Here is a 17,560-nt window from a genome sequence, read left to right as displayed (position 1 = left end):
CAAAGCATTTGGAAACAGTCAGGGGTGTATTTAGTCTTTTGGGGGCCCAAGGCAAACCCAGTCAATGGGCCCCTCCATGTCCTTGTAACTCATCTTCCTCAGAGCTAGACTGGCCTTCCCTGGGTCCACTGTCTCTTTCCCAGAATCAAGGCATGAGACAGTGCTAATCTTGTACATGGTAACTTAATCCAACTAAATGCATTTCCTCAAGTTCTGTACTTTAGTTTGATTTTGAAAAAAGTGAATACATAATTTAGTCCACTTTGTCCTGGATTTGAAATCTTTTATGGTCAATTGACAGCTTATTTGTCCCACAGTGGGGAATTTACAGAGTAACAGTAACAAACAAGAAAGTATGAAGTGAAAAACATCACAATAGGTAAATATTGAAAAAAATAATTTAGTAAAGAAACAATATGTAAATATCAAGCACAACATAAAACTGGAAAAAATCTACTGAAAGAGGTGATATTTACAGTTACCATACTTTTAGGTACTATTATTTTAAAGTTAATGTATTTTTATTTGACCCCCTGTCCAGTGAGTTATGTTTCCAAAAAAGAGATTTTGTACAATAATGTTTATCACCGACTCAAAAAGTTTGATTTTGAGAAAATGATCCTGTTTCCTGGGTTAGATAAAGTCCTTAAAGTCCTAAAAGTCTTATATGTTTATCTCAGATCTCAGAGCAACATTGGTTTTTATTTCTGACTTAATTGAAAATAAGAAAAAAATGGGCAAAAAGGTGTTTTTCACCACTTTCTTCCTGAATCAAATTTTCAGATGTGTTGTAACATGGAATAGCCCATTGAATAAGAAGGGAGGGGGAGTACCCAAAACAATCTTTAAAGATGAAGCCTTTTGATGTATTTTGAAGCATGTGAAGTAAGATTTAGAAAAAAAAAATGCTTTCAGTTGAAGAGAACTTCATAAATCAGTTTTTAAGAGATGCTTTGGGGGCCCTAGGAATCTTGGGGCCCCAGGCAACTGCCTGTGTTTGCCTAATTGTAGCTACACCCCTGGTCACAGTCAGACAGTTTTGACAGCTTCATTCCTTCATGTGCCAACACCTCGCTGCAGAGGAGTTGGCATCTAAGGTGCCACAGGTGCTGAGGTTTTTGTCCTCCTTTGTCCTCAGTTTAAAAAGTCCATATCAAATGTAGTCGCTGTTGTTCTTACATTTGGCTGCAAACAAACTGTGTGGGTTGTCTTCTCTTCTTTTTATAAAATTTATGTTTTATGACTTTAATGCCTTTAAACGGAGAGAATAGGACAGTGGATACAGTAGGAAACAGGGTAGTGGGGAATGACATGAGGGAAACAAGCCACAGGATCAGGCTGGATTCAAACCCATGTCACCCGCTCTAGGGCGAACTTCATGGGTGCAACCTAGACCACTAGGCCATCTGCACCCTGTTGTCATCTGTTCTGGTGAGCGTCAGTCACTATAAACTGTTGTTCTGAACAACCAGGACTAGGGATGCATGATATGGCAAATATTTTTTGCACTTTTTGTGATTTTGTTTGCACAGTGCACAGTGCAGATCGAGTGGTTCCATATTTGACTCCTGTTTTAAGTCAAATTGAATTTAAGCAGCAGTCTGTGAACCTGGCAACAGAGATTATGTTTAATGACTGTAGACTTGGTCAAATTTGCCCTGGTTGTGGGTTATGTTCTGATTTTCTCAGAAGAGCATCATCCAGCTTTCAAGTAGGATTACTCATTTGAAATTTTTGGTTTGAAAGTGATCATCATAGATAAATATACAGTTTCAAGCTTACATTTTCCTGATTAACCTGAAATTTACATTTACCTAATTCAGTACCCACCCATAAAGGAAGCACATTTTGTTACAGAGAAATCAGCTGACAGCTCGCGCTGCTGCTCTTTCACAGCGATGTATTTCACAGATTAGTGGAAGAAAAGTGAAATGTTAGAAACATTCTTGGTGTCGTATCTAATTAAATGATTTAAATGTTTATCTAAGAACATCAGTTTTTATTTTTGAAAATGTTTTGCGCTCATATGATCTAATAATTCTCTATAGAGGGATTTCCCTTGCTGCACCGCGCTGCCCACAGACATTAAACTTGCGTACATGAACTCAGACCTTGTGTGGGGTTTGAGCGTACCCGACGTCTACGTTCAGATTGATAAATGCCAGTCTGTGCGTGAAAAGGAGTGTACACCCATTTTTTGGGTGTATGCTCGTTTGATAAATGAGGGCGAACGGCACTAGACGTGCACGCCAAAACCAAGGGCTCATAGGTAGAATTAGGATTGGCTCTTGGTCTCTCACTGGAATAAAGTCACACAGGACCAAAGAAAATGCGAGTTCTGCTTTTATCAAGTTGGGCCCGGCACCACAGCAGAGGTGAAAGAGGAGGTATTTGTTGAGTGCAGACATAAGAATGAGCTTCATTGTATGCTCAGTAAGAAGTATGAGGGGGGCTGGCAGCACTACATGCTGGCACACAGCAGGTCTGTCCACATTCATGCCAAGGGCCACGTTCCTCTGCTCCATCACAGCAGTGTGAATCTCCCTGAGCTGATTTATCGTGAAGCCTCTGTCTCTTTTAGCCTCTGCCAAGAACCAGACTTGAATAAACCTCAAAGTGGGCCTGTCTGTCTGTCTGTCTGTCTGTCTGTCCACAGCAGTATAGAGACAGCCTACATACCTTTGGCTCTGGTTTCCCCGTCATGGTCTTAAGCAGCTCGTGGAGGTGCGGCCAGTTTCCCTGCGAGTACCAGCCGGGTTTGTCCAGCGACGGCAGCCCCTCACTCTCCTCCACGTCGTTCACTGAGGGAGTGAGAAGCAGACACCACAGTTTGACCAGATGCACAGCTGCTACATGACCGCACAGCGCCGAGTCGTCCAGCACCACAACCATGTCCTCTAAACCTCACCACTGAGCTCGCCAGACAGGCCACAGGGAAGGCGAGAGAAGAAGAACACAGCAAATTAGACTGAGAGATACTTTCACTAAACCTCAACCTTTACATCAGGAAGAACGTATATTTTCCTCCCAAGTATTCTCTGTTTTTCCTTAATACCTCTAACTCATCGTTCAGATGTACAGCTGCAGATTTGGCGTCCTTCACAGCCCGTAGGAAAGATCACAAGATAAACAGACTGACAGGAAATCACCTGGGCAGAGAGTCTTTGGTTTGCTTTTGTTATGAAACTTTGGTCGGTTAGTCCAGTGGTTCTCAAATGGGGATACATGTACCCCTGGGGGTACTCAAGATTCAAAGATGTATATTCAAAAAATAGCAACCAAGCAAAATTCCTTTATCACCATTTATTTAATCAATGTTTGAATCCAATATAAGTTTAAGTTCATAAATTTAATATCATATTCAATGGACACTAAGAGTGCAGTGCTATGTTCTTTTTTTTCCATCCAAAACTGATTTGTGCTTGTTAGGGGGTACTTGGCGGAAAAAAAACATATCATAGGGGGTACATGACTGAAAAATGTTGGAGAAGCACTGGGTTAGTCATTGCTTTAATCATTAAAGTGGAATGTTTGAACCTGATTTTAGACTAAGCTGCAAATAGAGAATGTTTGTCTTTTTTTTTATTTATTGAATCTTGGAACAGGCCCTGATAAAAGTCAGGATGAATTTGTTAAAAAATGGTCCTGGAAAACACCTCAGAACAGTGTTTTGATCAGTTTACAGCCAGATTCAGGGATTTCTACGACGTATGAACATGTGGAGGTTTGAGAATCTGCACACGCTCAGTCTGAACATCCAGCATGTTTAATGTAAATGACAGAGTAACACCATCTGTGCTGACTTTAAAAGCAGTTTTCGGTTCGGTTCAACAATAAGTGTCAGAGTGAACGCTCTGTATTTGCTTTAGTTTTCATAAATTGTGTCACAGTGAGCGCTCTTACCGCACTCTTTTCAATAGACCACCTTTGACGTATCTGCTACCTTGTCTTGTGTTTTGCTTTGTTCAGCGAATGTTGAGCTACCCCGAGCTAACTTCTTCCTGTGAACTACATGTCTTTTGTGATGTTTAAGCCTTGAAACCTTTTTTCTGTAAGTACAACAGGTATAAACAGAAGCTTTTTCCATTTTGTTACCAGATTGTTTACTTCCACATAGTCAGTGCTGTATACTGATTTGTTTTTTATTTTTCTGTAATATGTCAGTTTTACGGAGATGGATTCAATCCTAAGTTAAGTGAAGTCCAGGAAAGAGCAGGGCTGAGGCCACCATTGTTTTTTGTCTGTTTCTTTATTATCCCGTCCATCCTTTGAGCTCTAATTTGACTCCCTAAACATGCTCAAAAACTCTCCAAAATTGGCACACACCAAAAATTGCGATATGATACCAAACTTGACCCCCAACATCCCCTTAAAATTATCTGTAGCCCAACCTAGGCACACTACATCTTCAACAGGATGCCAGCAATTTGCCTTTCAAAATAAAATTTTGCCACATTTTTACCCCTTATGCAAAATGATCTCCTCCGAAACCATTAGTGATATCGGCTTGAAATCTGCTCACATGACAGACGAGACCCTGCTCTTCAAAAGTTCTTATGGAAGTTGTTATTTTGGACCCTGTTTTCAAATGGCGAGCCCAAGTCGGTGAACGCTCTCAGTTCCCTCCATGTAAACAGATGGGAAAACACTTTCAGCTCGTGCAGGCTGCTGCATTTGGGCCTCTAGACAAAATAGTAAAAGTCATACAGCTTTGAAAATGACATGAATTGATTCCTGACTGAATTTCCTACAAACATATCATATTTCACACAGATTTGGGTAAAATTGTGGCCTCTGTGAGAAGTTGTTTCCAAAGTTTTTGTGGATAAATTTCACTCTTTACTCTGCTGCATTTCTGTGATGATGTCACACACTGATAAAAAGTCAGTGCAGTTGGTCATGTGACTCAGCAGAGGAAATAATACATGGTATCAACTGTTATAGCACTAAGAGGGTCAGAAAGGGATGAAACCCTGACAGTGGAGGGGAAACAGGTATGACAGATTGGCAGGAACCCTGAGGACCTGTCTAACGCTGCTTGTAGCTTTAATTTTTTTTATTCTATCTTAACTTTATCCAAATAATCAAGCATAAAACACACATATTTCTATATTTCGGGCTATTTCTAGAAGTTTTTTAATGGTCAGAATTTGTAGAATAGCATCAACAACACAAGTATTTTTATTCTGATACTCGAGTCAAATGACTCTGCTGGTACAATGATGAGCCGTGTTTTACCTTCTGCAGTTAAGAAGTCTCCTGTCTGTGCATAGTAAAAGTTTGGTTGCATGTTTTCATGACTTCTGTTCGCACAATTGCTTCACTCTTTTCAGAGATGCTAGATAGTAGATCAGACAGATTCGTTGGAACATCTGCGGTTATCTCTTGAAACACACGAGTCAGCAGAGTGATGATACCGTCTTTCATCAAAGCATCTCTCCACGCTAGGCTCTCAAAAACAGAGACCCTACAGATAAATGACTGGATGAAATCATGTTTCATGGAAAACACACTCTGTGTGAGTAACAGGCGCTCCACACCAGAGATATACAACCATGGTCAACTTCTTTTAAAACTGTGCAGAACCATGACTCTATATGGCCTTCTGAAGCTCTCAGCCTCCAGCAGACACAGCTCAGCTGTGCACTCTTAGGAGCTCTGTGGAAAAATGAGGATTTATAACCCTGAGTACACTGAAAAGCTTTTATTAAGCTGTTCCAACTGCCGCTGTGTTTATGTTCATATGAGATGTTTGGGAATTCTCTGAGATAACGTTTGTGAAGGACAGTGAGAGTGCACTTTCGCAATTGATAGATACAGTTTAACAAAAGATAAAGATGGGAAACAATAAAAATCAATCAATAAATAAATAAAATTTGTTTCTTCATTTATTCATTCATTCATTTTTTAACTGTTTATCCAGCCAATCACAGGGCTGACACACAGAGACAGACAACCTTTCACACTCACACCTATGGGGAATTTAAAATCACCAACTAACCTGATGTACGTGATTTATGGGAGGAAATCATTTGTTTATTTTTAATTTTTGGATTCATCAGACCACAGGACAGTTTTATTTCTCCTCAGTCCACCCTAAATGGGCTCAGGTCCAGAGAAGTCTCCTGTGTTTCTAAATCAGGTTTTTATTTTATTTCCTCTCAGCATGCTGAACTTTAGAGCTGCATTTGTGGATGAAGTGCTGAATGTTCACAGACTGTAATGGACCTTGTTCATGAAGGGAATAAGGTGCAGCTTGATTTGCTTGTTTCTAATTGGTTGTGACATGTCACATGACTAGTCTGTAGCTGAGTTCAGCCAGATATGGCACAGGAGAACACATGGGACATACAGGGGGCGCAAGCCTGGCGCACCCTGCACAGTGTTAAATTTGTGTGTGCTGCCGATTTGACAATTTGGTAGACTGTCTGCGCAGAGATGGGTGTGACGGTGCACCAGGGGGAGGTGTCAGCACATTCATGTTGGCACAGTTACAATTATGTGCCAAAAACAGTGCAGAAAGTGCGCTGAAAGCTCGCCAGCTCCAACCTGGTCTATCCTCGGCGCAAAGCGGAGCACACCCTCCGCAGCTGTAATTTGGTGACAGGCGCACATGTGCGAGGGAGGCGTGGACGCACTCCTCTGCGCCTCTTTGTGCCTTGACTGCGCCTCTCTTGGCACTGCAGGAAACTTGCAAAGTGCGCCGGTCACGCCCTGTCAGAGCAGGTGCGCCTGCGTTGGCGCCTGGTCTACAAAATTAGAGCCCACTGTCACAACTCACTGCATCTGGCTGTGTTGACCCACAGGAGAGCTTTGTTTGTAAGTTCAATTTAGTATTTTGATACATCCATATATAAATGGAGGTATATTTCAATGTTTAGTTTTTGATAGGAGAAATTTAAAGGATTTTGCTTTGAAACCTTGTTGCAATGTGTGCAGCTATGCTCTATGTTTACCTAAGTAAGAAACTACCATTCTATGCTCTTTTTTGCATTGTGAATATTTTTTGTATTGTTTATTTCTTTCAGTTTCACAGATCCTGTGTGGAATAACCTTGTGAGGAAATCTGTACGACAAAGACACACAAGTAAAAAGCCTCAACTTTACTTTAGCGTCTGCGTCTTGATTTCAACCTTTCAAGATCCATCACATCTGTTTAGCAACCTGTCACGTAGTTCAGACCTTCGCGAACGAAGGGGACAGAATACAGACAATGGTTCACAAAGTGATTTAGAGCCAATGCAGTGATCTCCACTACAGAGTCATGTTTGTTCTTATTAATGCAGTGAACCCTGAGGACCTGAAGATCTAGACCATACAGTACAGTGGTCCCGGCCTCTTTTGTTGGCAGATTCCTTCTGTTTTTGTACCAAAGATGATGAAAGGAGCCCTATTCCCACCAAGTGGTCTGGCCAACTGGTTTGATCAGTACAGTTTTGTACGGGATGGATCAGTAAAGCCTGATCCTGCTTGAGTTTCTACAGCCAACCGTGCCCTTCTTGGTAGATGGTGTGTAAGCTGGATGCTGATAGCCACATCAGCTACATAATAATAGCATGACAGAATAACAGTGTGACACAGTGTACCCTGCTAATAAATCTAATGAAGAAGAAAAACACAACACAGAGCAACAATTGAAGAAATCCAGCAATTTGTCTTCTTTGTGATTGGCATGTGTCTTTTTGTCACGACAAGTTTTGTTTCAGAGATTTAAACGTGGCAGGGTTATGTGTTGGTCTTTTTCACCGCTGTCACATGGGAAGTGATGATTCTTTCCACCAATCAACAGACTTCAGTGTTTCTAGATCCACCTTCTGGGGTCAGATCAGTATGTCTTGCACCCCAACTGAACTGAACCGCTTTGGTGGGAAAAAAAATGATCGAGGAATTTTCTCCGCCTCGTGGAATCTTTTAATTTAAAAAAAGATGAACTGAACCGAACTTAACTGAACTGAACCGCTTTGGTGGGAAAGGGGCTATAGTTTCTTGTAGAGCTGAATCGATTCCTCGAATAATTCGAGGTACTCGATTACAAAAAATGATCGAGGAATTTTCTCCGCCTCGAGGAATCATTTAATTTTTAAAAAGATCAAAGAGTGGCTTTTCAAATAGAGCTGACGCCATATTTAGAGAGTTTTCAGACCCCCCAAGCCACCTCTTTTTCAAAATAGCGTCTAGCAACAAATCTAGCTTCTTTTCTGGAGTTTCGAGACTGATATGAGAGCATTTATTGATCTGCATCAGCTGCTTGTATCTCATATCTCATCAGATCGCAACAGAACTTGGAATTTATCACCCAAAGTCACTTGATTTTACACTTGCTTGAAACAAATTTTCATTTGAAAAATAACTGTTCTTTAACTAAAAAAAAATTATTTTATCCGATTACTCGATGGATTTTTCAGTAGAATACTCGAATACTAAAATAATAAATAGCTGCAGCTCTAGTTTCTTGTCCTCACACCATCAAACTCTGTTCATTCACAGTTTTGCTGGGGATGATTTTCTTCATTCAAAGTCAGTGAAACAACTGCAAAAAGACCTGCATCTAGAGCAGGTCCTGCTTTCATATCTCACCAGCCACAGTTTGTTTATGGGAAGAAAAAAACATAACAGGCGTCACATGATATGTTCCATTACCATCATTACATAGGAAGTGGTTTGCTAACTTGTGGTTACTTTGCTGAACCACCCTCTGCAGAACATTAGCAGTTGTAAGGTTCACTTTACAGAGACAGCAGTGGATTTATCTCTTATTCCCTCTCAACAGGGCAGTGGATGGAGTAGGACACTAGGCATCCTGTTTTCTGTGAATTCTGAATAAAACAAGAATGTTCTTGTATTAAGACATTATTCTCATCTTGATAAGCACATTTCTCTTACCCCAATGGCAGATTTTTTTACTTGTTACGGGCAAATCAGATCTCATTTTTGTCTTTAAATAACTTGAAATAAGACATTTTTCTGGACTGGTCAGGTGAAAGGGGCTCATATCAAGTCTAAAAAGACCTTTTTACAAAAGCCAAGAGAAAAACACTTGATGATAATATTTCTTTTGCAGTGTACAAACAGCTCAGTCTTCATATTTTGCTCCTAATAGCTCCAAAGACACCATTTATCTGGACTTATTGGGTCAGTGGCTTATTTTAGGTCCGACACATTTTTTACTTAAACTATGACAATCTAACTTTGGAATTTCAGGTTTTGAGAGTAAATGTGAAATCTGGGGACAAAAAATAAAACATTTTCCTCTTTAGAAAAAGCAAAACTAGGGATCAAGCTCTTCTGTTAAAACTCTATGTTGAATTCTTTTTACAGCTGCACTCATATATTCATCAAGCTGCACAGCTCGCACCTTGTAGCACTTTTTATTAACAAAGAAGTCATCCCTCTCCTGACTGTTCCTGGGGAGTCATCAGAGCTTCTTCTTCTTCTTCTTTAAGGAGGAAACTTGTTTTCCCTTTATGTTGACTAAGTGATGTTTAAGAGCTGCAGCGGAGCATTAAAAGACTCACACTGAGGAAACCATCAGGGCAGGCTACACGGGTTCAAGCTGAGGTTAAATATGCTATAAATATTGTGACAGGGAGAGGGGAAGATCAGGGATGGGAGAGCACACATGTGGGACTGTACACACACACACACACACACACACACACACACACACACACACACACACACACACACACACACACATGAGTGGTAACAGCTGTGAGGGTACTGGACTTTGAGAGGACAGAGGAATGAGTGGCATGTGTGTGGAAAGGACCTTCTTTGTTGAAATCAGTAACTGAGTCTTAGACCAAATGGCTCTGACCTGTGGGGTTCCCCAGGGGTCAATTCTGGGACCCCTACTGTTCACTTTGCACATGCTTCTATCAGATCAGCTAATACACAGCTATAATGTCTCCTACCACAGCTATGCAGATGACACTCAGATCTACATGTCAGTGATGGCAGGCGAACATGAGCCTGTAGAGTCACTCATCACTAACACGATAACACAATCTCACCAGTTAGCACAATGAGACACAGAGAGCACTGCTACAACTTTAGAGACTTTTTGGTTTATATTTAGTCGTTTTGGTCCCACACAGCCCTCTAACACCCCTGCTGTTGTTTAAACTGATTGTTGAGTGGAAGATCATACATCATGGATCAAACCTCATGTCTGCATACTTGTGTTCGTGCAGCCCACCTCTCTGAAGTGTGCCAAAGCAGAGAAGTGAATCGTGCTCCAGCACGGCACACTTGCAGTCACACTGGCCAAATGAACCAACTCGGTCTCTAAGGCCGTACTCAGACCAGAAAAGTCCTTTGGTCCACTTGTTTGGTCCGGACCAAAAGTGGACTTTATTTTTTTTTTTCGTTTAGTGCGGTTCGTATTCAGGTTGTACTTTTTGCAAGTGGACTATATTCTGTAAACACATCCACGTGTGTGACGATCAGTGCTCTCATTGGACAGCACTGACAAAGGGCGGCACACAGCATACAGACCCAGAAATGGAGGTAAACATGTGTTTGTGCTCTTATTAGAGCTGCAAAATCATTTTCAGTTTCAAGAGCAGCTCCTTCAAAGCAGGCTTAACAACACCGTTTACAATTTTAGAACAGCGAAGACGAAATGCGCGCAGCAAGGAGACGCTATGCTCTGCCTGTCCTGACCCACAACGTGCTAGCAACAGCGTGGCTAAACAGAAGATGGAGGATCAGGTATAAACCAAAGACGGTTAGGTTACGGTGGCTTTATAGGCCCAAAAGGCGCATGTATCCTGTAGTTAGTTCAGATGGACCTTGATTTGTATTCAGACCTGCACAGGAAAACCACGAACCACACCAGAGTTTGTTTGGAAGTGGACTGAGACCACCTCAAAAAGTGGGTCTTGGTCCGGTTATTTGGTCCTCACCAGGGTTCATTTGTGTCTATTCACACCTGCATGAAAAGTCCGCACCAGCGTGGGAAACGAACCCCGGTCCGTTTAAAGTGGACCAAACAGTCCAGGTCTGAATATGCCCTAAGAACCTCAGAGAGGGGTCTCTTGCTGGTGACCAAATGGAATGAGGCTGCGTCCCAGTTTAATGCCCCTAAAACCTGGACCGGTCCTACAGAGTATGTGAGACAGGCCTCAACTCTGACAATGTTCATATACAGATGGAAAACAGTTCTGTTTAGCTTAGCATATGACAACTGAAAGTGTCTTATCCGCAATTCTCTCTTTTAATGCAATTAAATCAATGATTTTAACATGTTTTGTGAATTAATATTATTCTTTTTGCTTTTGTGGGATTCTATTTGGTAACACTATATATTAATAAGGTCTATAAGGTCCTGTAATAAGCATTAATAAGAACTTTGTAAGTACTTATAAGATACTTGTTCACATTATTTGTTTATAAGACTATATAACTGCTTAATAAGTGTTTAATAAGGTCATTGTAATAGTTACTACAAGACAACTTAATCTATAAGCTATATGGAACCTAACCCTAACCCTCTTTGTTTTTTGTCTTCTGCTTTTGTCTCTCATGAGCCCTACCCCAGCCCTTCCCCGAAACCTAACCATTCAGGGCCCCATGCCTAAACCTAACCTGTGGGGCCTAACCCTTACAATGACCTTACTAAACACTTATTAAGCAGTTATATAGTCTTATAAACAAATAATAATGTGAATAAGCATCTTATAAGTACTTACAAAGGTCTTATTAATGCTTATTACAGGACCTTAATATAAAGCGATACCTCCTATTTCATTTTGGCTATAAAGCACATTTAACTGCCCTGTGTACAAACTATGCTCCACAAATCAACTTGCCTTGCTTTGATATCTTTGGAACTGACACATTCACAACACAAAGGATGATTAGGATGATCAGCATTCTGCCGTGTGGTTCGCAGTGCAGCAACAAAAATGAGAATGAGTCTGGGTAGATATCGCCAAAACACTGTTGGTTTCAATTTGTCCTTGATGAAAGAAGTGTTTGTACAGAACATCATCATGTTAAACCCTAACCTTGACATTAACTACATCAGTGGCCTTTCTCATTTGAATCAGGGGTCTTTTAGTGGCTGTTTGGAGCATTTCTTCTTAAAGACGCCATCAATGGTTAAATCCTCAGTGTAGTCAGACAGCCCTTCTGTCAAAACTCCTCTGATTAATCTTTATGACCCGATAAATTACGAAGAAAATCTGAAGAATGCAGAATAACAAGAGATGTTTTCCAGCTTCAGCGGGAGTGTCCAGTCTGCCTGGAGGCCAGAGGAAGAGCAGTTGCTGATGCTTTTTCTGCCAACGTGGCAAAACTTAGGAAGAGCGCGGCTGAGAGGGAAAGAGGGAATATTTCAGCGAGAGGATCATCCTGTCTTCACACATAATACATCCCCAGCGTTATTGCTGGCAGGGAGACAATCCAGATGAGGGGAGCATTCCTGCAGATGGACTCTGCCAGCACACACACACCCTCAACATGAGCACCCAGGACCAGAGAACCAGAGGACCAGGGACCGGGGAGTAGGTGAGCTTGTCTGAAGGTAACCTGAGTGATGTGGATCTTCCAAATACCAGGATCTGAGCCAGTGAAATGTTGGCAGCTGATCTTTATCTCAGTAATAAAACTAACAGCTGTTTGAGCTTGAGTGACGCCCTTTTAGAAAAAATACTACCAAGCTACTCCAAGAGATGAACAACACCAGTAAAAATAACTATTAAAGGGCCAGTTCACCAAATAACAAAACAAGACAAAAAGAGAAAAGGCCAATCAGAAATCATCACTGTTTGCCTTGTTGACAGACAAAGCTCTAAATAATGTTCCTTATACTGATGTCAGTAGCTGATGTTAATAATTAGCACGTTAATCATTCAAACATCGGTGTGTTTGTGCTGATTCTGGGCAAACATGAGCAAACTATGATTCATTTTCGTGGTTAAATGTAAAAGCCAGTGTGGGCAAGCTGTAAAATTGTATTTGACATCACATTCACCCGAAAGTCCAGAAAAAATGACTTACTGCAAGATATTCAAGAACAAAAAGCCTGAACTGCTTAAGTAGGTTTGACGGTGGGTTAAGGAAAATGTATTTGTCAATTTTCTTGAAATGAGAATATCTTTGCACAAGCAACTAAACACATACATGTTTCTGAACCCATTGGCAGATTTTCTAGTTTTAAAAGAAATTCACGCTTAATTTTTGTCCTTAATTATTTTTTAATATGACATGTTTTTACACTAGCATTTTAGAAAACCTTTATTTCAGTTTCTGTGTGGAACACTTTGTTTAAGCTGCTGTCTCTTTAAGGCTCCCTGCTCCACAAACCCCCTTCCTTCTGATTGGCCAGCCCTCTGGAGTAGTGATTTGTCATGTGGCTCTAAGAGCCAATGCTTTGTAGTGAATCAGAAGAGCCGACTCCCATCAAGTGAGAGCAGGCTCCTCACTTTTTTCCTCTCACTGATTCGTTCAGCTCTGCTCATAACAAAACTTTGTTTTGATTGACAGCATGGCAGCCAATCACATGAAAGGATATAGGATCATATCTATGTGATAGCATAGAGGGAGGCACAAAGTCAGGTATCGCTTCTTACGAGGAGGGAAGTGTGTAAAGTCGTGAAGAGGCATGTAAGAGACACCTGCAAACAAAGCAGGATCTGACTGCAGTTAGGGTAAGACAGAAAACTGTTTAATACAACACTGGATGCAAGAGCATTTATCAATGCACAGGTTAGGCTAAAATATGAGGTTACAAATAACACCAAATTTAGAGTCATTTGGGAGCAAATAGAGTCAGCTCTTCTTTGGGAGCTGTGCCAAAAGAACCAGCTCTCTGAAAAGAGCCAAACTTCACATCACTTCTCTGTTTTTAAAGAAAAAACTACATCTTTGGGTTTCAGACTTTGTGCTGGGGAAATAAGAGATGTGAAGACATCTTTGTAGACTCTGGGAGATAGTTTGATGTGAGTGTGGGAGCCCAGTACTCACCAAGGGTCCTGAAGGGCCTCTGCTGGGGCACCAGGGAGAAGAATCCAGGCTTCAGGGCATTCGTGATGATGACGTCAAACAGCTCTTCAAAATCCTTCCTGTATCAAGCGGAAAAACTTCATTAGCCTCTGAGTTCGGCGCCTGGCCTCGGTGTGAAGGACAATGTCTGGACGACATCCAAATACTGTGAGTTACAGGAGCACAAAGAGTCAGGGGAACCAGACAGGACCCATAATGAAAACATGTAAACAGTGAAAACCTGCAGAGCTGTGGAGGGAATACCTCCACCAGGGAAGCAAACAGTTAAAGAGGCCCCTGTACACACTCACTGCTGATACTGAGTATGCTCAGAGCCGTGTCTCCATAGAGACCTGCGCCTCTGTTTGTGAACAGTGCATCTTCCTAATAAGGAGAGAAACAAACAACAGGAAAAGGTTCCGCTGGGAACTTTGAGCACTTGAACCAATCCAACTGATGGATGAATGTGTTTGTGTGCAGAGCTGTGTGAGAAGCGGTTTCATCACATGCTTTTATTGTATCAGAAAACAGTTCACAGCACGTACACAGTAAAAAGGAAAGAGACTGAAGTTGTTTTGGTTCGAATGTGGTCCTATCTCTATCTCTGGTCCAGGGGCCAATTATGGCTGAGGTCCGTTTCCATACAAACTTTTATTGTCTTTATTGTTGCTTTGGAAGTCGGTTTAATACCCTTCTATCTGATGGCTCAAAGACGTCATGTTTTTCTTAAAACTTAAAAAAAATGAATATACATTGAGAGAATGCACTGAAAAATTTGTCCAAAAGTGGCCACCCTTTATTGCATTTTTTGTATTCAACTAACCAGTTAAATTTGTATTGGCCATGATGAGAAATATATATATATATATATATATATATATATATATATATATATATATATATATATATATATATATATATATATATATATATATATATATATATATATATATATTTTTTTTTTATTTTTTATTTTTTTTTTCCGTATGTGTAAACATTCATGCTAACATATGCATTCATGTAAAAAAAAATAAAACAGGAAAAGGTAATTCATATTTCTTTCAATGTAGATGTTAAATTGTTTTATCTTTTCAATAAAAATATTTTTGAAAAAAAAAAAAAATCTAAAAATGTTTTTTTTTTTTAGGTTAATGTAGTCCAAATAGACCCTGATCCTGACATAAAAACATCCTGACATATTGTCCTCATATCGCCCCCTAATGGAGAACATGTTCCTTGGTCAGAAGCAGAGTTTGCTGATGTTCACACAGCTCGTAGAAAACTGACCACTGATTATCTGGGATCAGCACCTGAGTAGAGGTGTAAAAAAACATTGATACAGCAATATATTGTGATACTTTGACCTGTGATAAAATATCAATATTTTAACTCTTATTCAAAACATTTTTTCCCTTAATGATTCACTTAGTTTGAAATCATTTGAAGTTTAACTTCTACAGTGTGACAGACTGATAAAGTAATAATCAGAGTCATGTTTTGTGCATCATGACCCAAGTATCATGATGCGTATCCTATTGCGAGGTTCTTGCCAATACTCACCCCTACACCTGTGGGACAGGTGAGCTTTGATTTCATCAGTCTGTGATAATGGTAGGAGAAGGTTTGAGCTTCTGTTTTACAGAAATGACTAAAAGAGAGACTTAAAACATAGAACATACAGATTTCACTCTAAGTAAATCTGTCAGTAAGAGCTGCTGGACCTCAGTCATGTCTCCAAAATCAAATGTGATGTTCCTAAAGCATTGAAGTGTTTCCAGCTGAGTCATCAAAGTGTTGAATGCTCAAATCAAATTGATCTATTGTAAGATTTTATTTGTTCTGCTAGCATCCTCAGAAGTGGCCCTTATGAAAAAGAAAATATATGTAACAATATATTTTTTGAAATGTATTGTAATATATTGTAATATATAATTTTTCCAATACATTACATATTTGATATACATGGAATAATATATTGAGGGCACATATACAATATATTATATATTCATGAAATATATTGCAAAATACACAAATGATTGCAGCTTTCCATATATTGTAATACATTGGAAAATATAAATACTAAATCTCATATATAGGAATATATTTCCTGATATATTACATGATGTTTTCCAATATGCTGCAATATATTTTTCTTTCATAAGGGGGTACAAACATGTTAGAGACTGTGGAGAAAAATATTTGGGAGATGTTTGGATGGAGCTGAAAACAGCTATGGGTGATCAAATACTGATGACATTTTCAGAATTAAATCTTCCTGATCAGGGAAAAGATCCAATGTGGACAGATCCTCCTAATCCAGGAATCTAGCTTCACTTTGTTGAGGAAATCTATGACGTGGAATGACTCACGCATGCTTCAAGTATTCAATGTGCAGAATTCATCAATGAGCGGATAAATGAAACATCAGAAGGAGATTTTTCAGGCTGCTTAGAAAATGAATGAAGACTTTCTATCCCACTGATATCTCCTGTCTGCACCAGAGTGTGCATATCTAAGTTTGTGGAGGGGGATTTTGAAGTTAATGAAGACACATTGTCTCCTGCTCTAAATGAAAACAATAAAACTTAAGAATTAAAAACAAAACAAAAAGCTTTTTCCAGGTCGCTCAACTTGCCAGCAGCAGCTCCTCTGGACAACTTGTTGGGTTTTGGCCAGCAGTTCTTGTAAGTCAGATCTGACCTTGTTGTGTTACTTCTCACAGCTGACTGTCACTGGCCCACCGCCGCCACAGGGCGTCGAGAACAGATACTCTGAAAAACAGCTGAGCAGTGAGGCAGGAGAGACTGACTCTCCTTCTTAAATAGTTTCCTTCCCTGACACTGCAGCAAAACTCCCATACTTCCAGAAATCTGTAAGGTGATGTAACCAGAGCAAAGGGGTGACATTTACAACCTGGTTTCTGTTGAGAAAATAAACACAAACAAAGGATTGGTTATTAACGAAAACAGTACGACCCCTGAAGCGGGCTGAGTCATCTGTAAACAAAGAAAGCTTCTCCAAAATGAATCTCCAGCTTTAAGAAGCTGAGCGGTCAGTCTCGCTTCACAACTCTAATCCTCCAAATCCTCCCCCTTAAACTCGTAAAAGAGCAGGAACTTGAACATGATGTTGAGCACACACAGCTGGAGCTGTGACTGCCCTCATCAGGAGGTGACACATGCAGAGGGTCAGCGGTGCAGGAGCAGAGCAACAGCAGAGGGATCGGAGGAATGGGCAGGCTGCTGCTGCTGCTGCTGCTGAACAGGAAATGAGAGGAGGCGGGGCTGGGGTTGGGGGGAGGTTACAGGCCCTGTGAGACAAACTGGCATCCAGAGTCCAACAGCACAAACTCAAAGCTGTTTTCTGCCTCTACAGCAGTAACGCCTGCAAGGGGGGCCAAGGGGGGCCTTGAACACCTTGACAATTTTGCTGGCTCCCCCTCAGGCGCCCCCTATCACCAGTCATATATAGATAATACCCTTCTAACTGATACTCATGGGCATAGTTTTATCCCCGCAGTTGGAGAGTGCACTTGGTCGGTGATCGGAAGGTTGCAGGTTCAAGCCCAGCT

The 17,560-nt window shown here is 40.6% G+C and overlaps 1 protein-coding gene across 1 annotated transcript in view; it reads right to left on the bottom strand.

The window, feature by feature from the left end:
- Positions 1-17,560, bottom strand: part of nt5dc1 (5'-nucleotidase domain containing 1) — a 116,454-nt gene that overhangs the window by 20,437 nt on the left and 78,457 nt on the right. The window contains exons 8-9 of the mRNA XM_074685492.1: positions 13,972-14,069; positions 2,680-2,801 (exon numbers count right to left, since the gene is read on the bottom strand). Coding sequence (XP_074541593.1) covers positions 2,680-2,801; positions 13,972-14,069 — 220 coding nt within the window. The remainder of the gene's footprint in view (positions 1-2,679; positions 2,802-13,971; positions 14,070-17,560) is intronic.

The sequence above is a fragment of the Halichoeres trimaculatus genome, unplaced genomic scaffold (assembly GCF_033239565.1).
Source record: "Halichoeres trimaculatus isolate MK-OKI-2021-1 unplaced genomic scaffold, fHalTri1.1 fHalTri1_scaffold_13, whole genome shotgun sequence".
NCBI classification, from domain to species: Eukaryota; Metazoa; Chordata; class Actinopteri; order Labriformes; family Labridae; genus Halichoeres; species Halichoeres trimaculatus.
This window is presented reverse-complemented; position numbering and strand designations above follow the sequence as displayed.